General features: G+C 43.3%; 1 protein-coding gene across 6 annotated transcripts in view; it reads left to right on the plus strand.

Annotated features, from left to right (window-relative positions):
- The first annotated feature begins 1,831 nt into the window (after window positions 1-1,831).
- The window catches only part of chd7 (chromodomain helicase DNA binding protein 7), a 42,450-nt gene continuing 18,470 nt past the window's right edge, over window positions 1,832-25,811 (plus strand). Inside the window, exons 1-15 of one of the 6 annotated variants that reach the window (XM_085931001.1) lie at window positions 1,833-2,311; window positions 10,936-12,450; window positions 12,558-12,673; window positions 12,761-12,871; window positions 16,762-17,216; window positions 20,942-21,086; window positions 21,355-21,480; window positions 21,648-21,713; window positions 22,622-22,677; window positions 22,872-22,986; window positions 23,510-23,593; window positions 23,695-23,832; window positions 24,675-24,796; window positions 25,178-25,421; window positions 25,547-25,723. In XM_085931001.1, coding sequence (XP_085787127.1) covers window positions 11,028-12,450; window positions 12,558-12,673; window positions 12,761-12,871; window positions 16,762-17,216; window positions 20,942-21,086; window positions 21,355-21,480; window positions 21,648-21,713; window positions 22,622-22,677; window positions 22,872-22,986; window positions 23,510-23,593; window positions 23,695-23,832; window positions 24,675-24,796; window positions 25,178-25,421; window positions 25,547-25,723 — 3,378 coding nt within the window. In that variant the 5' untranslated portion in view covers window positions 1,833-2,311; window positions 10,936-11,027. The other 5 variants (XM_085931000.1, XM_085930996.1, XM_085930997.1 and 2 more) reach the window with 5 other exon arrangements.

The raw sequence follows: 25,811 nt of genomic DNA on the forward strand, positions 1-25,811 counted from the left end.
TATTCTGTTCATATTTCCCCTGCATCCCTATTTCTCTGACTGTGTGGTAATTTTTTTTTTCTTTTTTTTTTTTTTTTCTCATCGCCAAAACAGCATGTTTACCATCAGGATCAGCTGTCTGCCTTAACTCCACCCCCCCCTTTCGTGAGATTTGGACAGTTGCTAAAATGAATTAGCTGCAAACAAACATGCTTTACCACAAACCTGTGAGATGGATTACATTAGACACACGTTGTGGGGACTGTTTGGGGTGTTTGATTTAAATGGTCATCAATAACTCCCACCCATTCCCTGTGCGCACACACGTGCCCTCCAACACAATATATAATGTACAATCTTTTAAGACCTGTAAAGATATGGGGAAGGATCTCTGTTGTTTTTTTGTCATTTTAGATATATATCAGATATTAATCAAATCAATTGAAGATTATTCTTTGTAAAGCAACATGTAGGACTTGTGTGTCGACAAACAGCCCCACAGTGGTTACAGGGGGAGGATCAAGCCAAACCTGATGCATCTATTTATCTATCTATGGATTGATCTATCTTACCTGTGTGCCCCCTTTCCCTTTCAATTTTCATTTTCCCGCTTCTCCTCTTGCCCCCCCAAAAGTTATTTGTTGTGTTTGTTCTTTGGAAGAAAATAAAATGAAAAATGAAGAAAAAAAAGAATGCTATCACAATAAACTGTAATAAAACACTCTAAACGCAACATGTCACTTTTGTTTGTCAAGGTGGGAAAATATGGTGTTTAAAAAAAAAAAAAAAAAAATGTTTTTACTGAGTCTGTTACTCGCTTTGTCATTGAAAATTGTACTGGTGTTTGCTTTTCTGTATTGTAAAGCAAATAACAGTGTTCTTTATATTGTATTTTGTGTTCTACTGGCAATTAGTCCACGTTGTTACAGGCTAATGATGAGAAATATAAAAAAAAATATGGAGTGACCATGGCAGTTTTCTTTATAGTGATTTAGATGAGCACTTAATTGCATTTCATGATTCTTGTTTGAGCTTACTTTTGTATGACTTATTGATCCCTGTGTACATTACAGGGATGTTATTTTTTCTAACCTGATCAATCATAATGAAGTAGACATCAAAGGTTGTATATGTAATTTTGGTCACCATGCTAAACCAATAGGGGGCAGCGTATTCCTATGAATTTATTATTTTTGTGGGATACAGATTGCACGTTCTAGTTCTAATTTGGTCTTGCTTAGCTGAGATGTGCAAGTTATTTTGTTAAGAATATTAATTATGTGGTTGGTAAATTTTGGTCAAAACTATTGAACATGTTTGGCTAAAGATGCTATATAATGATCACCATTGACAAACAACCATTCACACCTATGGACGATTTAGAATCGTAGATTAACCTAATATGCATATTTGGATTGGATATTAGGATTGGTTGTCAATAATTACTTAAAAATTATATTTTTAAATAATTATTAACAATTAAGGTGAGTGAACCACTACCCAAGTAAAAAAAAAAACATGTTTTGCATAATTTAAAGACAAAATTAAAACGGGTTGAATCAAAAATGGGTCAGTTAATTTGACCAATTGACCCAAGTTTAAGTTTCATAATTTGACTGTGATGAATGAATGTTAATTTAATTTATACCGTGAGGAAACTGTGATCCTAAAAACCTTTTTGCGCAAATGTGTTTTATTTTGTAAAGATTTCTCCATTCATTCACATGTTCCATTCAACACACAGTGCCTTGAAAGCACACAGTTCTCTTGGTGGTGGCTAATTGTTAACTTGGGGAGGGTGCAAAAAACGTTGTTTTTGTGCGTACAATTAAAATAAAACAATGTGCACGTACCACTTTATGTTTGCCACCACTGAACGAGTCTCACAGAGCGTCACACTGGCACGACGGGGTCAGTGACCGCGCACGCTGACTGTTTATCTGTGTGAGAGATCCTCGGGAGCGCGCACCCCCCGGCCGAGGAAGGTGAGCGAGTGTCTGGAGGGGAGGACTCGGGAACGCGACCGACCAGCCGAGGGATCGATCGGATTAAACTCGATTTGAGTGAAATTAACACAAAGGAGAGAAGCGCATCGCGCACTTGTCGGCGAGGTCGCTGAAGCGAGACCCACCGGAGATACATTTCATGGTAAACATTCAAATTCAACTTTTTTCCCCCTTCATTCTGTTTATTGAAAGCCAGAAAGGACCACGGTTATACCCCCCCGAGCAAACGGAGATACTAACGCCACTAACGAGGAGTTGATTTGATTTTAAAAAAAAAAAAAAGAAAAAGAAAAGAAAAAGGAGCCTGAAGTGGTCAAGCTTGTTTGGTAAGATGATTTTAAATTCACATTTGTAATGAAAATTTTGAGAGCATCATTGGCACCCAGTGTAGTAGTTAATGTGAAATCAGTATTCGTGTATTAGGAGCGTTTTCATTTTGGTGAATGGCAAGTTTTTGATACTTTTGAACGCAATCGCGCTCGCTGAGTGTGAGGGAGATTGATGTTGGATTCCGGGATAACTCGCGGGAAATCGTATAATTCGGGCGACGACTATATTCTCTCCCAGGGTTATTTCTCATTATGGTAGAAAGTCATTGAAGGTCTGCGTATCAGCCATGCCGACATGCTAACAATAGCAAGTTTAGCTTTGGCACCCGCTAATCGCACACTCGCACACATACACACGCACACAAGCCACTTTCCGATAGTTACTTGGAAAGTGGAAAGCTTTTTACGCCGGGACGCCACAGCGAACCGCTCTTGTTTTGTGTCAGTTTTTTCCGACTTGTTGAGGTTTTTTTTTTTCATTGTGAAATTTCTACTTTAGTTAGTAGAGAAGTGTGGGTGTTAGCATAGTTAGCTAATTGTGTTGAGCTTTCAGGAGACACGAGGTGGCTTGAGCGTAGAGGTGAGTCACTGGCCGACTGAATGAGCCAATCTCCCAGGGAGCTTCCCGGCGGACAAAACACCGCAGATAAATGCCAAACTGGCTTCCATTAACACATTGAAGTAAAGTTTGGCTCACACCAGTACAATTTTCATCGAATTCACCTTTGCAGAAGACTGGGACATCGTGAAGTGCCCGTAGTAGTCGCTAGTTTTATTGGACGGGAGGGACAGAGGACAGGAGGGGGAATTGTGAGGCCAGGCGGTCATCTACATTAACCGCGTCGTTCGCGTTGTTTTGTCTCACATTTGACCAATTTAAACGGCGTTAATATTACGTGAAACATATAAACTAGTGTTGTTAGTCGTCAAAGTGCGCACTAAACAGTTTTTGTGCGTAAATAAAACCCACAAATGGCGCTCACTCCTCTGTCGGGAACGACGTGCGAAACGCCACTGATAGGCTAATTAGCCTCGCTAGCCGCTGGAGGTTAGCCCAGTGCTAGGACACACAAGTTCAGCTAGCGTGTTAGCCAGCCCTCATCTTCATTGTGTACTTATTAGCCCCGGAGCTAGTGACTAACCTGCTCGGGGCGGTTATCAGAGGATGCTTCGCTCTAGGCCGAGTAAAGTTAATTTAACCATCACATTTACTTTGGGTAAGTTAAACGAACCACGTATTCGTGGCGATTTTCATGTTGCTTTTTGTTATTTGTCTGACCCGGTGAACAACTTTTATTATGATTTTAAAATTCCACCCGTCGATTAAGTTTGGCGATCACTACAGTTGAGTTACACTTGTTACTCGACATGATCGGGAGTAAACTGCGGCTCCAAACACCTGCCGACACCCCCGGTGCTCCTCGGTTGTTGGAGTAACTCTTTCGACTACTTTGAATTGGCGCATTTTATTCGGCATTTTGAACTAGCGTTGTTTTATTTCGAGTGCCGCCCGTGCTATCGTGCCCTCTTTTCCATTATGTTCTGTAATCGCTCTACTTGCGTAATGGTCACCCTGTGGCGCTCGCGTAACTTTGCCTCCGCGAGAAAAAAAAAGTATCACCGAAACAAACTTGGGTATTAAATATGACGCCAAAGTTCTGTTCTTCATAGTCTAATTGTGCCGCATGGTTGTTTTTCCGCCTCCTGTCTGCCGTCGAGCTTGGAGCCGCTACCCCCACTCTCTCACTACCTTGTGTCTGTGAGCCAAGATGGCAGCTCGTCATGTTTAGCGGGCCACAGAGGGAGAGATAAGAGGCCCCGACCACACACACATACACACAACAGATGTTCACCACCATTGCTCTTTCTCCCGTTGTCTTTTCTTGTGGTTAGAATAGAGACCCTTTTAAACTACGGTTTGTTAGGGGGGGGGGGTCTGAGTTAAAAAGAAACTTTGAGAAAGAGTTAAGCATCTCCTGTTATTTGCATTTGTTATGGCGACTCATCAAAGTTATGTTTTGTGACCTTGCAGTCAGGAAAAAAATGGCGTTAGTCACATTGAGAAGACATGGAAAAGTAACAATTTGAGAAATGTGAATATTTTCTCAATTGTATGTCACTATTGTCTTGAGTTATTACCTGGAGCTAATTATTTCTAAGGATTGCGTGTAATGCAACCTGTCAACTCCAGTTTTTTATTTTTCTCTCCTTACCAGAGAACACTGCTTCAAGCATAGGGGTAAACTTCCCTTACGTCACTAGTGGTGGTTTTACAGGTTGGCAAGGGGTGAAAACTGTCATCCCACTTGACACCCTTTTGAAAATTAATATTTAAATGCCAACTTCTACATTTTAATATGAATACTCTGTTTTCTCCATAGTATGTAGAAAAACGGTTTCGAGTGTGTTTACTCTTTTGCTCAGGCATCGTTTAAGCTTGCTCAGTATCGAATGTTTACCAACATCTCAGAATTTATAAGTACCAAAGTATTGAACATCTAATCTAAGCATTACAATAAAAATCAATTCATATTATTACATGTATGTGTTTCCCCCTTTCCTTTTGCATTTCAATGTCGATGTTGCTTGTTGCTGCATCTCGTCGCCTAGGGAGGTCAGGGTCCGTCTTTAGGGTCATGCATCCCTTTTTGTGGCCATATCTTTAAAATGTATTGAGAAATCTGAAACATCTTGGGTCTTATGATAATGTATTTGTAGAGGGAAGGGACAAGATGAGATGTAAATGGGGTGATGTTGAGATTGAGCCATAATATTTCAGACAAGCAATGCCACGCTTGCCTGAAGGGCTGCCACAGGCTTGCGGGGAAGCTAGTTCCATCGCTGCGGATGGGCTAGGAGGGGATGCCGATGAGGCGGTGGGCTCCATGGCATGGTGGGTCATGAAGCGTCATGGCCTCGCTGTTGAGAGAGAGCCTATTGGATGGAGAAGCACTGGCGGGCTCGCCCACGGCATCTCTGGGGCTTGAAAGAAAACAGCGGCAAGGAGTAGCTGTCCATTGGAATGGCTACCGCCATGTTATAGCTAAAACCATAACCATATTATTGTGAGTGCGGGAGAAGCATATACATGCTTTAAATTTGATTGTTAAGAATAGTAATTCAATAAGTGAGATATTTTTCTTCATAAATATTAAAGTATAAAACTCAAGACTTTAAATCATTCACCCCGTTTTTTTTTACTTCACAATCCAGAACTTTGAGAGATCACTGTGTTTGACTGGTGCCAGTGGCCTACACAACATTTAGATGGCAGTCATTATTAAAATGGTGACCTGACCATTCTGCAAGTGATAGATTACACCCTGACGATCCTGTCAGGGCTGATGTGCGCTACCAATCAACCGGCCTGCGGGCGCCGTTGCGCCAGCGAAAGGCGGTAACGACGCCGAGCGATGTGGCTAAATCACTTTTCACGTCTTGTCTGATTTAGCCTCATCAACTGTGTTTCCAAATTTCATTGTTTAGCGTTGTTATCGGGGCTAGTAAGGTTAGAGCACAGATTTAATTAATGTAGAGTTAACAAATATTTTTCCTGCCCCAGCAACCAATCGGATGAAAGTCAACCAAGATTTTTTGAGCTTGACTAGAGCCCTGGTCCCACTGAGCACCGTGTGGGATGGCACATGCCATAGTCATTTGTGAAGCAAAGCAAAACAAAGTTTTGGATAAATAAAGGATGCATAAGAACCAAAACAAATGTTTGTTGTTATAGTATAGTTTTGTGTACATTGTAATACAGTTAAATGTGTGAAGTTGCTCCTCCAGCAGTGCACTGTAAATTCTTGAAGACATTACGTCAAAGCAGTTTCGTTGGTGAAGGATTAACCTTCATTCAATGTTCATAAAGTGTAAATGTAGTCAACTAATACGCATTACCGGTGACCAACCCTTTAGGACTAATTTAGGTCATTAGGTCATTCTTGCCATAGTTCTTTCATAACTTACTTGCTGGTAACTGCCTGATTGGAATCTGACTGCGGTGCCAAGTTTCTGAAATGGTTTCATGACACTGGCGTTGTAGCACGTTTGACACGGAACTCCTTCACATGTACACCACATAGCCTTCCAAAGGTGTTTAATTTTAGCTGTTGCTTCTTTTGTGGTTAGCAGTAGTTGCGTCTTAGTTGTCGTCGTCTTTTTTTTTTTTTTTTTTTCGGGGTGGAGAGGCTGCTTGCTGTTTACATCAAGCACAATTAAACTTTATTAAACGCATATTGTATTTATCGATTACTTCTACAATGATACTTATATTACTAAACTATCAGCCAGCACTATTAATCATTGCACCTCTAAATCAAATATTTGCAAAGCTTAGTAATTAACACAAACAGTCTTCTTTCAGGAATGGGCTACATAAATATTTATTTTTGTCAAACTGTAATGAGGGAATGAAATAATGGCTGTCAGGGAAACAACTTCATTTTTTCCCCAAATTCATTCATTTCCATACCAATTAGAAAAACGGCACTGCTTCGGTGATCGCTCTCCATCGTGCCTCTTGTCAAATGGACTTTCCTTGCCTGACTCCTCCACCGTACGCTGCATTTTAGCAAGAGTTTGTTGCTTGTTGCGGTCTTGTTCCCCCTCGTAAAGCTCTCTGCTTGATGCTTCTGTTCTAAAAGCTAAAAAGGGTTTGTTGTGTTGCTGCCTTGTTGCAATGCACTTTAAAAACAAACTTAGCCGTAGGGGTGGGCGATATGTATCGTTTGCAGAATCATCGTGACTGTTGTTTTGACAATATGAGAGACTGAAATATCTTAGGATCTGGACAATTCTAGGTCTCTATATGATAAATTATCATCGATTAATTTGATAATCTTATTCACCGTAAATTCAGCTATTTAGAAGGCACCACAGCATTAATGATCGTTAATGATGGGTGGCAAAATAGTCTTTCTAATTGTCTTTCATCCAATTCTTTGCCATTTTGTTTACTTGCAGCCATTTTGTCTATTGTGGCCATGTGTAGAGGTTGACTGCCCCGGTGGCGGCGATGAGAAGCAGGGCGGTTGTTTTCCTCCATCACTTTCATCCTGTCATCTATCGCTGCACATCCACCCACTCGGTCCTTCTGTCACTGCCCATGTGCTTTCTTTTATGTCTTTTTCTTTCCCTCATTCTTATGATTATCATATCTCCATCTTGGTCTGGTGTCCACCCTCTCATTTCCAACCAAAAGGTTAGTGAGGGGGTCTTGAGCACCACTGTGACATTCAGAAGTGAGTGTCATTGCTGTCTCTGTCATCTCTCTCTACCACCATCCCCCACAATCACCATCCCTTCTCCTGCAGGGAAGACCTTCTGGACTGAGTGCTGTGCCTAGAAAAAAAAAAAGAGGCTGGCATTGAGAGCTTTCATTTGCTTGTGTGTTTTCTGCGTCAAGACATGTCAAATACATCTCTAGCTCGTGTGTGCGCAATCGTGCAGGTCTTGTAATCTAGCCCGGTTTTGATGTTTCTCATCCTGTTGTTCTTCCTCATCCCTTTCAAAGCTTTCATTCACATCAACGCATTTTTGTGAAAGACACGGCTGTACGTTATCTGGAAAATAGGTCTATGAATCAACATCCTGTTAGCTGGCAATGGGGGCAAGGCCCACCGTGGTCACATCACATTAGATGTGAATACATGTTGAGTAGGCCCCAAAAGTGAATTTTGGAGCCTTCGCTTGGGACTTCAGTGCTCTTAAAATGAGTCAGGAAGTTAATTGGCTTTTGGCATCAAGGCAGGCGGAGTTGGAACAGGAACTATCCAATCTCTGGGGGACATATTTCATGCCTTTCGCACCCATTGGTCTTAAAGTGCATGTCAATTAGATATTAAAATAGATGGCAGTATGAGGAATAATAGTGGGCGGGTTCACAATCTTCACTTTTTCTTCATGCAACTACTTGAAGGATATGGAATGGAATCTTAACTGTCCAGCCAACCCAGCTGCACACTGAATTGTGGACAAAATGCAATTTGGTTTTTTTCTGAGCACCACTTTGACTACAGCAATGCAAACACAGCCGTGATTAAGAAACTATTTGCAGATGATTGGCAATTAATAAAAAAAACTATTACAGGAGCATTCACGCAGCACCTTAGTCTTGCCGCTTTGCATATGGCTGCCGTTGTTCCGACTCAGGTTTCGAACTTTAGTGGCGCATCTTGAAACGGTCGAGTATCTAAGCTCATACCCCCAACTTTAAATGAGGCAGGCAAGAAGATCCACTCCCATATAAAAACGCTGAAGGAGAAGCTGATGAATTTCTGTGGAGCTCATGTCAAAGTTTCAAATCTTTTCAAACTTGACTAATTCACTGGGGTTACTTGACCTACTTCATCCTACATGCACTGGCATGTATGCATCTCTAGGATCAGTCTGAGGTGGCCAGTGGTTTTAAGGGAACAGATTAGATCAACACAACCCTTTCCTGGTAACACACACACACACACACACACACACACACACACACACACACACACACACACACACACACACACACTGGAAGCGCACTCACATACTGTCCATTAACGAGGCAGCCGCGTGTAAAATAACCAGATTTTCCCCCTGCCTCGCTGCTTTTCTCTTCTCCTGCGCTCTTGAACTCCTCCACCCACCATCACCACCCCTCCTGGCCTCCTCCTTTTCTCTCTTCCTTCCTTCCGGGTCTTAAATCCCAGCCTCAAGCACACAGGCCAGCATCCCCTCACTTGAGCATAATTACACCCACAGCTAGCCAGCTACTGCCTGATGTTCTCCATTTGGGAACAAAGGTATAAATTATAGCGGCTTAAACCCCAAGGGGTAATGGGAGATCGGCGGGTGCTCACGTGTTCACCAGAGGAAATTCACGACTTTGGTTTTGCGTATGAAGCGTTTTTTGTAGTCTATTGCACTTTTGTTTTGTTTGTCTGTTCCTGTCGCAGAGGAAACACGGTGTTGTTGACATGGCAGAGATTTCCTGTCGTACTGCCTGGAGGCCACATGCAGTTTAGTTGCCAAACTGGTGACTCCGCAGACAACGCCTGCCTGCAATGACCTGCTGTTTGCTAATCGCTACAGAAATGCAGTGCATACATGAAGTGTCCGGTTGAAGGCTAAATCTATCAGAACAAATTCATACCAAATTTTGAGAAATAATAAAATCAGCTTCTGGTGCAAGTAGGAACTGTATTTACCGAAATATATAGTATGCTTTTTATTTAGAAATGTATCGCCACCACTACCCAGCTATAAAGCTATTTTTCTTATGACCGTGAGTTTATTCCATCTCGGCAGAACAGAAATCTTGAAGTACAACTGTATTCTTTGATTGTGCACCAATAACCAAACAAGAGACAATGGGGCTGTCGTTTGTCAGGAACTGCGGAGTGCTCTGCCGGTAGACATGTTGGCGTGAATACTGATTCATTAAGAATGTCTTTGCGTTTGCAAAATTGGCAAATTGTTGTCTTCACGCTGATGGTATGCTGTTGGCCTCTGTTGGACGGTGTTGGTGTGTCTTCTGATTCGTTTAAGAAGTAGCCAATCCTCGTTGGAGATGCACATTAAAGTTTCTGTCTGGCTGTTTGATAAGCATACAATTCCAAGCGAGTAACTTATTGGCCCTCATCACAATATTTGTATTTAATATTATGCAGCTCTTATATTTAGGTATCCCACAGGATTTGTTTATTTACGTTCATCTGTAATGTACAAGATGTCTCTTCTGAGTTCACTCCAGATCAGTAAAACCAAAGAAATTTGGTAGGGGAATTAAAAAATAAAATAATAAAGACTGTCTATTACACATCGATGCTTGGGATACAGGATTGGCCCAATATTAGGAATTAAGATGTTATAGCAATAAATGTGACAACATAAAAAAAAAAAACCTGAAAAAAATCTTACGATGAAGCTGTAGTTTGCTGTTGGTGCGCTATATTTTATTAAAAAAAAAAAATGCTGGGGTTACATCTAACAATTCCAAAAACTGAAAGTCTTAAGGAATTTTAAGAATTTTATGCGGAAAAAAAAGTGAAATAAGAAGACGTGCCTTTTTCTAATTGTATTCTTCCTGAAGTTGAACAAATATTGCACAACAGAGAAAGTATGTTACAATCGGGACAAAGGGACTGTCTCGCCACTCACTTGAGTTTATTGAGGCTACAGGGTGTGTATAAATATTTGACATTTGGTTACCTGTTATTGCTGGCTGGATGACAGCTGCTGCTGTTCAAATAGGTGAAGCTACTGGTCCTGTATTTTTTCTCCACTAGGTTGGTTTCACCTCCATTCATGTATGCCCATTAATCATGAGGTCATGTAGAGAACCAATTAAGCTCGCTCTTTTTTTTTTTTTTTTTGGGCCACTAGATTTGTGATAACGGAGGATTAGGAACCTTATTGTTGTGTGAATGTCATGCTTTGAATGTGAATAATATCACACATGATGAAAAACAAATTTCACTCAATTTCCCATATGCTAGGAATTTTATTTTAATTCATGAGTTGGTGATGCTTTTTGATAGTAAAGTATAGAAGTGTAAATATATTTCTGCTCTGCATTTACTGCGCCATTCGCGATTGCTATCCTGTCCTAAAATTGTGCCTCCCCCCCCATTTCTTGTCAGGAACCTTTAAAGAGGACCATGGAGTAGCAAGATAGGAGCTGCAAAGGGCTTTCCTGCACTAACACATCCCTTCTGTGGGCCTCCACCCAGCCATGGCGGACCCAGGGATGTTGAGTTTATTTGGGGATGATGCAGGGCTGTTCTCAGATGGATTGGACGGTTTAGGAGACTGTTTTCCTCAGCAGCCAACGCCGGGCCAATCCAACACTCTACCCCGGCAGACGAATCCCCCGCTCAACCACGAACACCAGGGAAACAGGGCATACAACCAGGGGCTGGTCCTTGGTACTGGAGCAGCACAGCCTAAATTGGGCCAAATGTACGACCACAGCACCTACGCAGGTTATGAACAGGCCGGTGCTCCCGGAGGAAGAATGATGTCACAGAATGGTCCTAGCCAGGGGCCACCAAATGTCAACGCAACTATGAACGGCATGGCTTCCCACTACCATAATACTGCTAACTCAAGCAACACCCATCACGGTTACCCAGGTGAGACTGGGGGCGGAGCGGGCGGAGCTGGTGTTTGGGGGCAACCGCATCAAAGTAGATCACCATACCAGCAGGCAGCATCGCAAGCGGGGAGCGGACCCAACCAGATAGGAACTTTCCAAATGTCTCAAAGTAACTACGGCGGGATGCAAGGTCAACAACCCACAGCCAACGCAGCATGCATAACTCAACATTACCCACAACAGAGCATGGCTCACCAATCTACTCAAGAAGCGTCTCACTACATGGGGCATGTTGGAATGGTGGGGGGTCAAATGAGACATCCGCAACCACAAAGCCAAGGTTACCCCAATGTGAGCCACCCACCTAGATTCCCACATTCTCCCTCACGACAACCTCCGCATCCTCATCAACATCAGCAAGGTATGGGCGGTTTTGGGGCTGGACAATACCCCGGTTATCAGGCCCAGTATGGTGCCATGGGTTCTGGGATTGGCCAGGGTACAAATGCTACAGTCAGTAGCAACGCAAGCCCCGCTATGGGACCTGGGCAGCTTGGCCAAAGGTTTAACCAGGGATCAGGCCCAGCCTCTGGACAGCCGGGGCAGCGATACCCCTCCGGGCCGTCCCATCAGACACATTCTGTCCCACTGCCACCGCAGCCGACAGGGCAACAGGGCCAGCCTATGCACCCCCTTATCCACTCCCAGCCCCCTAATCAACCCCAGTCCCACCTTCCACCCCCAGCTCAGGGATCCTACCCTTCTCCCTCATCAATGTCCCCCATGCGGGTTTTGGGAACCCCAACCCCGCCTCCTCCACAGGTCAGGCCTCCTAGTGCAGGACTAGCAGTTCCCACAGAGGTTACAGGGTACACGGCCCTGAAGTCTCCACCAAATTCTATCGCACATCCTCAGAGACCTCTCCAAACATCATTGTCTGCTCCACACCAACACCAGCAGACCCACAATTTAACACCCAATGCAGGGCAGATGTATTCTGGCATGGGACAACAACGTTGTCCCCAAATCGGCCCAAATCGGCCTCCGCTCCAGCCACAAGGTAAACAAAGTGGTACTTTATACTCCGTATGACTCTGATGATAAAACTTAGCAATTCTTATTTTGATGCTGATTAGATGTAACTGATTGTCCCGCCTCTCTGTTCAGGGCCTCTTGAAGCACCAGTTAGCCAAGGAGATCCGCATCTCCTCCATTCCCAGCAACAAGCCTCTAGAAGCGGCCAGCCCATGCAGCCTTCTCCTGTCGGTTTCCAGGGTCCATCTGTCAGTCTGCCTATGAACCACGGTTTATTGCCACCCAACCAAAATGTTCAGACCCAGCACACTCACCTGTCCCCCCACCCTTTACAGAGCACGCCCCCTCCCCCCAACCAGGCCACCCACCATTGGGCACCGCCACCTTCTGCCTCCCACCCACTTTCCTCACCCCCCACCACCCCACAGAAAGTGCCTAATATACAGGTGAGTCTCCACCAAAAAAATGCTTTGAAGAAGTTTCATTGCTATGTGCCTGTAGGAGCAACACTGTTTTTTTTTTTGGTTTTTTTTTTTGGCCTCGTGCAAGTATGCACTATATGTGAATGTTTTTTTTTTTTTTTTTTTCGTGTGGGTGGAGTCATTTCTGTGTTTGGAGTACAAGGAAAGTTTGCCGTGTTTGTGTGTACATGACATACGAGAACACAGCGGTACATTGGGTACTGTTCAGTGAGGCTCTGTGGGTATTTTTTTTTTTCTTCATGCTGGTGTCACTTTGTGCTTCAGGTCTTTTGTGTCTGCTCTTGGCCATGTGTGGTTGTGCCTCTATGTGTGTGGGGAAATGGATTTTTTGCAACACGCACACATAAGCTACCACACACGTATAGAGGCGCCACCACCATAATCTCTCCTCCCCCTTGCTCCCACTTCACCCCCGCCTCTTTAGAGGAAACCTCCCTTCCTGTCTCTGCCTCCTCCCTGTCTCCTCTCTTTCCGCTCCCTCTGCAGGTCTCTTTCCCAGTCTTATTTATTTCTTTTCATTATTGTTATGTAGCCAGATGTTCAGGGAGATAGTTGAAGACCGAGAGGGTGACGGGGGGAAAAAAAAGAGAAGCCCATGAGGGCCCCTTAAGAGGAAGTACGTGGAGAAAACAAGCAAGATGGCATCCAAGATGGTGACATTAGTGTTTTTCATGATGATTTTTGCATCATTGCTCCTGCTAGTGGTGCCGTCTGCTCCATTAGCTTGTTTAGTAGCTCAAAGCCTCCTTTCTCCACGGACTCGTTCACAAACAATGGCAGCCCTGTGGGCTCACGTGCTTAGATTCAATCGCCTTTCCCCCCCTCTGCATTCTCATTCACTCTGCTTACCACTCCAACAGACCATCACCCACCCTACCTCTAGCTTTTGTGACCTGTGTTTTGTGGTTGACATTTAAGTCGTCACAGTCAATTTATCTAACGCTCCTGACCTAGATGCTAGTTTGGCTGGCGAACGCCGCTCGTCGCCTTTTGCGCGTCGCATGCACCATCCCAAGTCTAGCTGCCTGCAGGCCCCACAGCCTCCCATCCACACTGAGATGCCCACACAAACCACATTGTGGTCTGGAATGAGATGTGCCCGGGGATATAGGATATATGGAGCCTAGTGGTGGAAAAAGCTTTTCCTGTGTGTGTGCATGTTTTCGGAACTATAGTTCTACATAACTTACTGATGAATGATTCTTGTGATGGCACTTGTTTGGGGAAAAACACCCAACCACTACAACATGTTTGCACACACAGACTGGGCAGTCAGTTGTGATTACGGTGTGTCTCCTAGACTAAGCTCCATCTGTTCGCTAAGCATAGTTATTACACATACGTATGCACATACACACGCACGTGGGCTTTCGTCAGCTGCTCAAGGTCAGCGCTCTGGCACAGCACTGTTCTATGACCTTTATTCTACATCACACGCACACGCACGTGCACGCGCTGTTGCGTGCGCCACTCTAGTTGACATATAACATGCCCATCTCACCCCTCCCCCGCTTATGAATGCCATCAGCAAGCTGCCAAACCATCTAACTCGCCCTATCTCTGCAGCTTCTAGGAAATGGCTCTCTAATGGCCTTTTTTTTTTTTTTTGTGGGGGTTTAAATGCAAAAATTGAGGATGGCTTTGAAATAAATAGATAGAAATGAATGAATCAGTTATGTCAAGCAAATGCCTTATGACATAATTCAATTATTCCCCCCCCCCCTTCTGTCACCCACGTGCCCAATCGGCACCACAAACAGACGCAGCATCACTTGTGCATTTGGCCACAATCTTGTTTTCAAGTCACCTGTCCAGCGTATTTTGTTTTTCACGTTTGCATTTTCACGGTCAGGCAGGAGGAGAGCAAATCCGTGTCAAAAGCATAAAATGGCGTTACAAAGAAGCAAGAGTTTTTAACTCCTCAATAAAGTGGACATGAATAAATTGCTTAGATGATTCGTATTAATTGTAACTGATATTTATAGCTTCTAACTCCTTTCACTTTAGCGATTAGCATGCTTAGCGACCCCTCGTCAGCCTCCTCGGTCAAAGCAATGGTGGGATAGTTTGTCACCATGTGGATCCACATCTGGTCGAGTCAATGAAAAGGGAAACCCCAGTTACATCTTCGGATTATCCTTAGCCAAACCCTTGCCAGATACTCATCAAGCCCCACGTCTACCTTTAGCTTCAGTGGAAGGAATTCGACATGATAGGTTCGGATTGTCATAACCTATTTTGGAGGTGTTTCTCTTAAACACGCAGCATGGTAGAGCTGTTTAACCCAAATATCTCTCTCCCTGTCTCTATTTCTGTTTTTCCCTTGCTTATCCCTCTCAGCCCCATTTTTTTTTTCTAGGTGGCTGTATTTCCGTGTGTCAGCAAGTGTTTGCGTGCAGTGTTTAGTGCAATGTGTGACCTTGCGGTGCTTGGGTGTGACATGTGCATTAGCTTTCACCTGATGCAAGTGGACTTGGGAGTGATTGCACCTCCTCCCCCATCTCCACGTGAAGCCACATCCAAGCTGGGCTATAGTTTTTGTTTTACTTGTTAAATTTACTGACGCTCACACACTCCTGAACATATTTAGACACACATTTCTTCCCCCCCCCCCATATACATTTAAACACTCTGAGGCATAATCTCTTCTGCTCGAATGACACGGATACTCCTAAAAACACACACTGTGACTTTTTGAAGTATGGAGATAATTTATTCGTGTCATGATGCCTGATTTCCCATCTGCTACTGGGACCCTGAGCAGCTGGAGCAAGAAAGAAAGGAGGAGGGAGCAATGGAAGAGAGGCAGGGGGGGGAGAGGCAGCTGGAGTGGCTCTCAACAGCTGGTAACCAGTTTCCTTTCACAGAAAGCATATATTGGAGCAATAAGGAGGAGGTGGTGTCGAGAGAAGGAAAGAGGATTGAAATTGCAGGAGTGCAAAAAAGGAAAAATGAGGTGTCAGCTAGTTTGTTTACTAAGGTTAGAATGGTGATGCTGAAGAGGGGGGAGGAAATTACAGTATAGCACACAGGAGTAAGTAGCACTGGTGAGTTTACGTGTATGTGGATAGCAAGGCTTGAAATGACTTTTTCTTTCTGTGAGAAGACATTTTGCTATTCAATGAATTATTTTGACAGCAGGTTTTGAGGATTTCTTATTTTTTTTGCAGGCTAAATCTGTGGCCCTAAACCAAAACATAAGTACACTATATGATGTAATTACGTTCGGGGACATACGCGTCACCTGTTCTCTTGGTAATATAATACATAAACTACAAATTTGACGATAGTCATTATTAAGAGACCTGGCTCTCTGCGGGGATAATGTTACATTAGTAAGGGACGTTACTAGATTTGTAATTGATGCGCTGGAGTCAGAAGCCGGACAACTAGCCACGGGCTCTCAAATAGAACGGCACTCCCGTGCTGTTACAAGAATGATTATCGCTTAGTTAAAGTAATATTAAGTTGAAACATAACTACACATTTCAATGTGCTATTAAATTTTTATAACCGTATGTAATATAGTATAACATCATCCTCGACTGTAGTGGCTGTAACTGACTGCAGGATCTCATCTGCGTATTTGTCTGCGTTGAGATTGCATCCAATGATGACAAGCCTAGTTTTTCCAGTTTGCCGCTCGGCCCCACCAAAAGATGTAACTTTATCAATGCAGCAATCGACAAAGTATTCTGTCTTCTCTGCATTTTGATGTTATGTCTCGTGACATAACATCACCTCTTGAAGTCCTGAGATTTTAGTTTTGTTGTAAAGAATGAAATGTTTACACTAGTTTGTTTTGGGGGGGAATCGCTTGAGACTAACTTCCATTTTTCTCCTTGCCCCTTCAGCATTCCCAGTTGGACCCATCTGCTGATGCTTCAGTAATGGTTCCTGATAGACTGGCTGTCAGCACTGGTGACACTAGACAGCCTGTCAGCTCAGAGCAGCCCAGTGACCAGGAAACTAAGCCAAAAAAGAAGAAGAAAAAGAAAACAAAAGTAGACGATGGAGAAGAGGAAGGAAAAAAGTCCATGACAAAATTAAAGGAAGACATCAAGTCAGAGTTTCCTTTAATAGGGTGTGAGCAGGGTACTGGCACAGAAATTGGAGATGGAGGTTCCCAACCTGTTGAGAAGAAAAAGAGGAAAAAGAAACCAAAGGATAAGGCAGAGGGCACTGAGGTCAAAGAGCCTAAGACCCCTAAAATGCCTAAAACACCCAAGACCCCCAAGACTCCCAAAGAGCCCAAGGAGAAGAAAGTTAAGAACTCCACACCCAAGGCCAAGATCTCCAAAAAGTCCAGGTAGGAATTGTATGATAACCACTTGAAAAAGGAATATTTCACATTATTGTCCCTAAAAAAAAAAATCCACTGTATGACACAGATTGTTTGTCTGATTACACTATTTTCCGAGGAAGCACCTATGTGTCGAAATCGAATTGTGTAAAATAGTATCGAATCATATCAACGTACAGATTGTATTTTCATTTTACACCGACGCCAAATAAAAGCAGCAATGTGATTATTTGCCTGATAAAGTCAGAGTTGGTTTCATTGTGAAGGTGGAAACTTGATCAGACAGAGGAATGTGTCAGGACGGCCCCCATTTTTCTCTCGCTCCTTTCTCGGCCTTCAGTCTCATTCCCTTCCCTTCTTTTTCTCCTTCCTTCCTTGCTCGGCCCTTTTATCCTGAGGAAGAGGGCGGGCCAAAGCTGCAGGCAAGGGTCAACGCTGGGGGAGGTGGGCTTATGCGTATGCATGCTTACATCGGCCACTAGCAAAGAAAGGGGGAGGGGGGGGGGCGACGGGGTGGGGTAAATTGTCAGCGAGGCGATGAGGGGGCAGGCATTTTTGTATGTGGATTGGGGGAGGGATTTTTTTTTTTTTTTCTTTGTGGCAGAAAATGGCGTCTAATGATAATGAAGGCCATGCTGCTGACCACTCGACAGCCACAGATCAGTGTCTGCTAGAAGAAATGGAGGGAAGGGTGAGTGAGTGAGTGAGTGAGTGAGTGAGTGAGTGAGTGAGTGAGTGAGTGAGTGAGTGAGTGAGTGAGTGAGTGAGTGAGTGAGTGAGTGAGTGAGTGAGTGAGTGAGTGAGTGAGTGAGTGAGTGAGTGAGTGAGTGAGTGAGTGAGTGAGTGAGTGAGTGAGTGAGTGAGTGAGTGAGTGAGTGAGTGAGTGAGTGAGTGAGTGAGACAAACTAGCTGTTAAATGTTCTCTGGCTTTCCTCCATCTTGAGTGGCATCCTGCAGCTCCCAGGTTAATTTAGCATAATAATAGCTGCCGACCATTCACTGCTACTCTAAAATGGTGGACCAACCTCACCCAAGCATCATCCCTTTATTTGCCTTTTGCACCATTCAATTTCACTGCCAACTCTTCTCATCTTGCATCTTTTTTTTTTTTACTAAACACTAAGAAATTAGCAAAATAGATGATGGGTTCTGGAGATAGGTTTTATTTTTTTTGGGCCATAATAAAATGGCATCCAATTTACATAAGAAATACTGTATCAGACGGCACACCACCAAACAAATATGTCGAAAAAGTCCGATCGCTGTAATAATGATTGTATGATTATCGTTTCACGTTACTCATGAATCAGTGTGAAAAGTGGGCCTTTCTAATTGATCACGACTTGTTCTGCCCTATGAGTAGCAACAGGTGGATGGATACATGGCCATGGAGACCTGGTTTGGAATCACTGGTCAAATAGTATTTGTGGAGTGATGTTTTCTAATGGATAAACAAACGACAATAACTTCACTTTTATGACTCATCTTGTGACCCTTATCCTGAGTAATTCAATGATGCGGGCCTATGCCCTCTTGTTGCAAACTGAAAGAATGAGATGTTTTACTTTGCCAAGTCAGCTCAATTTGCTCCTTTGACCTTCTCTCTACGTCCTGTTCGCTCGCACCGCCTCTCTGTCTACTTGTCTCAGGAAGTGCAACTATAAATAACCCAGCTCTTTGCTGCCACTCCCTTCCCAGTGTGTGTGTGTGTATGTGTGTGTGTACATGTGCTCTGTGGGGATTTTGTTTGCAGTACACACACGCAGACACACATTCTAGTACTGTGCTAGGAAATATGGCTGAAAAATGTATCGCAATATATTTCATATCAGTCAATACGATAATTCTTTGCTTACCCGTTCACCACCTCGCCAATGAGAAGTACAAATGAGGAGTTGCGAGGTAAATGTTTCCTACACTTGCCGCATTGGACTAACCTGGTTACATGCAAAAAAAAAAAAAAAAAAGTTTGTAAATTGTATGCAATAATCCTGCAATCTTTCATGCAGCCAGTGACGCACATGATTGGTTACAGTATAATCACAACATTGCTTGTAGGCCAATGACGCATTGTTTACGTCTGCAGGTGATGGCATGCTCGCCACCGTGAACAACTTCTGTTGGGATCTTAAGTATGGATGAGAACGCATCCTTGGCCAAAATGGTCATCACTTTCATTTCATTGATACTTGTATGACTGTTTTATGTTTTGCATGACTATTTTTAGGTACGATTCCATTTCTTGCTATTAAAACCGAATTGTTTCAATCTTTCATGGTCCATATACAAGAGCATAATTTTTTTTTTTAAGGATAACTGGTGGGATACATTGTGATGATCTCCAATCTTGCATTTACTTTTTAAGTGATAAGAGCAAAAGACATTTCTGCAGAAGATGAAGTGTGATTGGGTGATAACCCAGGAAGTTGGGGAAGCAAGACCACGGCGAAGGAGGGAGAGAAGCAGCCAAGTAGAGAAGAGCGTGCATGCGCGTGTGGTGTGTGGCCAGATGGCTCCAGCGTGTGGCAACCAGCCAGAGGAACAGGTGCAGGTCACATGACCAGCCGTTACCACGGAGATGGTTATTGCTCTTGGCATGAGGATGAAAGGAGAAGGGCCCCAGGGACAGCAAGGGAGTGAGCAAGCAGGAGGGACTAGCAGAGAGCCATAGAGCAGGAGAGATGCACATCCATGCTGTGATGCAGAAGGGCAGGCTGGGAGATACTGTATGTCATTTGAATTGGGTCTCAAACGATGAAGTTCAGTGCACACGGCTCCCTCGGCGTCCCCTTTTTCATTTTGATTCTTTCTTTAGGTCTTGACAAAAATCATACCATTACTGTGTTTTTTTTTTTCCATAGACTCCATGTCATTCAACATCATTTAAAAAAAACTGAAGGAAAATCTGGAGGACACATTGTCGTGATTCTGTCGCCACGCCAATCGAGTTTAACTTATTTTTGCAACCGAGTAGCACTATTTCGTTGAATTATGACACCTTCAAAAGCTGAACTTTGGGATTTGACCAATTGTAAAAACAATAGTAATTTGCTTGTCCGTGGAAATGCAAGTTTGTGTTGCAGTTATAAATCATGTTTAGGAAAAGTTCAAATGTGCACCGAAGCCAATTAGCTTTTGCCGTTTGTATTCTTTTGTCAAGAACTATCTTCTGCTACAACTGATTTTGAATGTATGCAGTGCTGCGTGTACACATGCTGAATTGCATGGTACATGGGTGTCCTCTGGACTTCCTGTTTAGTGCGTCCACGCACACACACACACACGCGCGCACACACGCGCGCACGCGCACACACGCAAGCTCGTCTTTCTTTCCATGCCAGAGATTAGAGGAAGCATGGGAGCCTCTCAATCTCACCCCTCCCTTTTGCGCTCTCTCTGGGCCCTCGTGTGCTTCCTCTCTGCTTACATCTCTCCATCTTACCCCCCCCCTCTCCACCCCCTTGCAGTCTTTCATCATATTAACCCCCTGTGTTCCGGAGCCTGAGGCACACTAATGATTTCTAAATGGGTAAATCAAACATGGCGACTGCCCTGGGACAGGAATATGCGCACACATACACACACGCATTGACACACATACGTGCCTTGTTAGTTTAGGGCCATGACAAAAGAGCATCGTTGTCTTGTGTTTGGAATTTTTTTTCCAAGAGATAGTAATATTTTTTTCCTCTTCGACCTCAACCCCACCCCAATGTCACCCCCCCCAATAGCAGTAAGAAGGCGGAGTCCGAAGATGGCGCCATTGCTGCCAAGAAGGATTCCAAGAGGAAGCGACAGTCATCAATCAGTGAAGATGTGGAGGTGAAGTCTCCGCCTCCCTCGCCCACAGAAGAGGAGGATGAGGATGGTATTCAGGTACAGAACTCCTTGAAAGCATTCTTTATAGTAGTGTTCATGCTGCACCAATCAAATGTACAAATGTTAAGAACCATTCGTGTGAAATTCACACACACACACACACACTTCCATTTTATCCCGTATCAAATATATTCAGTTTTGTGGGATACAGTAGGAATGACCTAGCGAACATGATTTCTGATCGAAGACACAACAGTTGACTCCTAAAAGGTTAAAGTGGCTATGATGCTTAAGAAACACTTCACACATCTCCTCTGACCTCCAGAAGCGGCGCTCCAGCCGACAAGTGAAGAGGAAGCGGTATACAGAGGACCTGGAGTTCCGAATCTCTGATGACGATGACACTGGAGATGATTCACCAGCACCAAAGTCCCCATCGACACAGCTGCAGGTATAGTCCGAGCGGAGCTCCGTCTCGCTTATAAGGTTACAAGTTTTTGTGCAACTACAGTAATGTGATATTCAAGTATCTCTAAACTCTACACCAGGCTATTCAGTGTTGTTCATAACTCAACATGTACAAGGCTTTATAAGGACGCAATTATTTTGGGGTTCTAGGATGTAGCTGATGCTGATGGACCAGTTGTGGAGAAGATCATGGGTGTGCGTACCACCAAGAAACAGGTGAGCTCAATGCAGACATGCACACATATCTCATCATGATAGTTGTGGCCAACAAGCTTAATCCCCTCCAAAGTCTTAGCTTAAGTTACCCCGGAAGTCACTTAATATGCAATTGTTAGCTAGGGTGAGTTTCCAACTATAGATTAAGCGAAACTATATTTTTTACCTGTATTTTTTTGATTGATTAAACTTCTAAATGAAACCCAGTGTACACCAGGCATTATTCGACGCGGCTTGTTCTAAAGAAAGCCTGTCACTTGGCGAACACATGTACTGCGCTTAAACAGTAGTAAGCAGCCAACTTTGCTTTTGCCGGCTGTCTTGCCAATTGCCTCTCTCGCGCACCCAAGCATGCACGCGCGTGCACAACTCCATTCAGTTTTTGTCCCTAGGCTTGGCACACAGCCAAAACCACAACACGAGCAACGCCAGACACCAAGCTAGCATTTCCTCAGGCTGCATGTGTGAGTGTGATTGATGATTCATGGCATTACAGTAGTAGTGGTAGGCTGCTGCAGAAGCAGCATGGTGGAGTCCGTGCTCATTTGTGGATTTGTTTGCGTTGAATAAGTTACGGTTAATGGAAGAGCAGTTTCGTCCAGTGATTTGTCTCTTTTCGATCGCACTGAATGGGAATGGAAATAAATGTATTTGAACTTTTATTGAAAGCACCTTTCTGTTATTATTTTTATGCATTTATGTGGATGGTTATGAAATCAGTCGTGCCAGTTCAACGTAATTTCATAGGAACTGACAAGCAAATGAAGGGCAACATTTAAACCAGTCTATGATTCCATTTTCTTCTTTTTGTCAATTTTACAGTTTTCTAAAATCCTCTCCGCATGTCCATATTCTCTAGTAATATGCTTGACTGATCTTTTTTTTTTTTTCCCTCATTTGCCTTTTAGCTGGAGTCACGGGAAGAAGTGGAAGTGGAGGAGTTCTATGTCAAGTTCAAGGGCTTGTGAGTGACACTTAGCATTTTTCCCCGACCGTGTCGAAACCTACTTTTCCACATTCTCTCTTTCCGTCTCAGTTGTTCCATATGTATTTTGTTTCATGCTTATCCCAAGTCACCTTAAAATTAAGACACTTGCATTTAGAATAAAATGAGTTTTAACAATGTGTTATTTCTCTCTCTTTTTTCTTTTCCTCCAGTTCTTACCTCCATTGCCGTTGGGCAGAGTTAGAAGAACTAGAGAAAGACAAGAGAATACAGCAGAAGGTCAAAAGGTTCAAGGCCAAGCAATTACTTAACACCTTTATCACCGAGGTCAGACTCGAATCCTATCCGACAATCAGCCCGTCACTAACATTCCGCTGCTCGCAGGCTGGCTTTACATTGCAAGTTCCAAGTGACCCATTTCAATTGAATACCGATATCGTACCGTTTGCACGTATCTTTCTATGGAACACATGAAACGATACAAATAGCACTGGGCAGCAAAAACATTGGACAAAACAATAATCCAATCGTAAATGCCAATTATTAAAACCTCGCATATGGTTGCATTGGCAGATTTCCGATACAAATCGGGTTTGTTCACGTTTGACAGAAGCTATCAGATTCCATGTGCTGTTTTTATTTTTAGGCTGCCTCCATGGCTTGCATCTACATTGTCACTTGAACCATGCAGTGTACATCCAGCCGCTTTCAAGTACTGTGTAATGTCATTTACCGACAGCAACAATGACCATATGTTATTAACGATTATTGTCTAATTGAAGTTTGTCTCCTTCCCAATCAAGTGCAACTTAACTCGCAATGGTAAACTCATTCTTTGGTTTCCGTCCAGATGGATGACGAGCCTTTCAACCCTGACTATGTGGAGGTAGATCGCGTCCTGGACATTTCAGAGAGCACAGATGAAAACGGAGAGGTACTTTGATCTCAGCTTGATATTTTATATCAGTTTGAAGCTCTCTAACACACATACTCACTAAGCACACACATCTCTCTCATTGTGTGCATTTGAATCAGCGGGTGACCTTATATTTGGTGAAATGGTGCAGTCTACCCTACGAAGACTCCACCTGGGAACTCAAGGCGGATATTGACCAATCCAAGATAGAGGAATACGAACGTATTGCTGCACGCACACCCAACACTAACAAAGTGGTAAGTATCTCCCATTATATTGGTTAATCAAATCAAATTACACTGTTTTTTACATCTTTTTTTTTATTTTTAAAGCCTTCAATATGACAGTCTGTAACTTTAGGCTATTTCCACACATGAGACGGCAGAGTTGCTTTTTAGTAGTCTTGAGGGTTTTTCTTTCCATAACTGGGATGCACTGGTACATTTTTCAATTGGACATTTACTAGGAAATGACAATAGAGTGTGACCATCATGGATAAATATTGACACTGAGCATTTTAGCAAGAAGAATAAAATACTAGCGTCTTCACACACATTGTGAAGTCTACCGCAGGTTGAACCCACAACACTCAAGTCACCAAAGCTCCTCCTAAGATGATGCCAGTGTTTGTGTGTGGGTTGGCCTGCCGCCTGTGCCTCCCTTGCTACAGATTTACAGCCCCCTTAACTGCTCTCCACGGGGCAGCGTTCTTGTGGTCGCCCGTGCGCGCGCGCGCACACGTACACGCCCCGCTCTTGTGGCCTGGCCAAACCACTAACAGTGTGTTTAATGGTGAACAGAAGCAGCTGTCTAGTTGTGGCCTTTTTTATCACTTATTCCTCAACTTGTGTCCATCCCCTGTAATTACTGCCTACTGCATCTTCTGAAGCACTCTTGTTACAATGTTGCTCAATGAAATTGCAAAACACTATCCAGAGATGCACAAAAAAAATTCGGCAACTAAAAATATTCATCTGAAAAGTTTATAGAGGGTAGAACTTGGGGATAAGTCAAGGGTCATCCTAGTTACGTAAAAGGCATTATAAAAAAAAAATGTATTTGTATTATTAATATTATTATTTATGTCCCTTTTTTTTAGGATCGGCCTTTGGCGGCTGAATGGAAAAAATTAGAAGGGTCAAGAGATTACAGGAACGGCAACGCACTCAGGGAATACCAACTAGAAGGTCTCAACTGGCTTACCTTCAACTGGTACAATTCGTGAGTAAAACCATTTTTTTTTTCTTTTTCGAATGTTACAATTCATCCATCATCTCTCATAGTTAGCAATGTCAACACAAATGTATGTGGGTTTTAATTTTTTTTCTTTTTTGCCATTTACTTATTGTGACTCTGTCTCTCTCCGTCTCAACATAATTTCATGGTTTGCTACGGTTTCCTAAATTTGAATCGTCTCTAATGTTCAGCAATGTTGCACAAAATACATGTGATCTTCTCATTGTTGCTTTCTCCTATTAAATAGTTAGTTGCCAGCCGCATTTAGCCTCTTGGGGAAAGCTGCATTAATAAATGTGGATGGCAAAGACCCTTCAGATCACAAGCGGACTTTTGACCAAGTTCCTCCTCTCTTGTCCTTCACAGACGTAACTGTATACTGGCTGATGAGATGGGTCTCGGAAAAACTATCCAGTCCATTACATTCCTCTATGAAATTTACCTGAAGGGCATTCAGGGACCATTCTTGGTTATTGCCCCACTCTCTACAATTCCTAACTGGGAGAGAGAGTTCAGGACTTGGACTGAGCTTAATGCTGTGGTCTACCATGGCAGCCAGGCTAGCCGCAGAACTATCCAGGCCTATGAGATGTACTACAGAGATACACAGGTAACTAAATTTGTTGAAAGGTTTCTGTAAAGTTAATTTTTTCCTTCCATTTCATATGGGTTGATGAATTGATTAATTGAAATTATGTTGATCTATCGCTTTTGCCGATCCGTCGTGCTTTTCAGGGTAAAATAATAAAGGGAGCGTATCGGTTTGACGCCGTTATAACCACCTTTGAGATGATTCTGGCCGACTGTCCAGAGCTTCGCGGCATCCCGTGGCGCTGTGTGGTCATAGATGAAGCCCATCGGCTGAAAAACCGAAACTGCAAACTACTTGAAGGACTCAAGTTGATGGACATGGTGAGCATGAGCGTTGCTGATGTTTTAGGGAATTAGATTTTGACTTTTTTTTTTTTTTTTTTTTTTTCCCTCTCACTGAATTTCTTGT

The sequence above is a fragment of the Syngnathus leptorhynchus genome, chromosome 14 (genome assembly GCF_054491065.1).
Source record: "Syngnathus leptorhynchus isolate UIUO chromosome 14, UIUO_Slep, whole genome shotgun sequence".
Lineage (NCBI taxonomy): Eukaryota > Metazoa > Chordata > Actinopteri > Syngnathiformes > Syngnathidae > Syngnathus > Syngnathus leptorhynchus.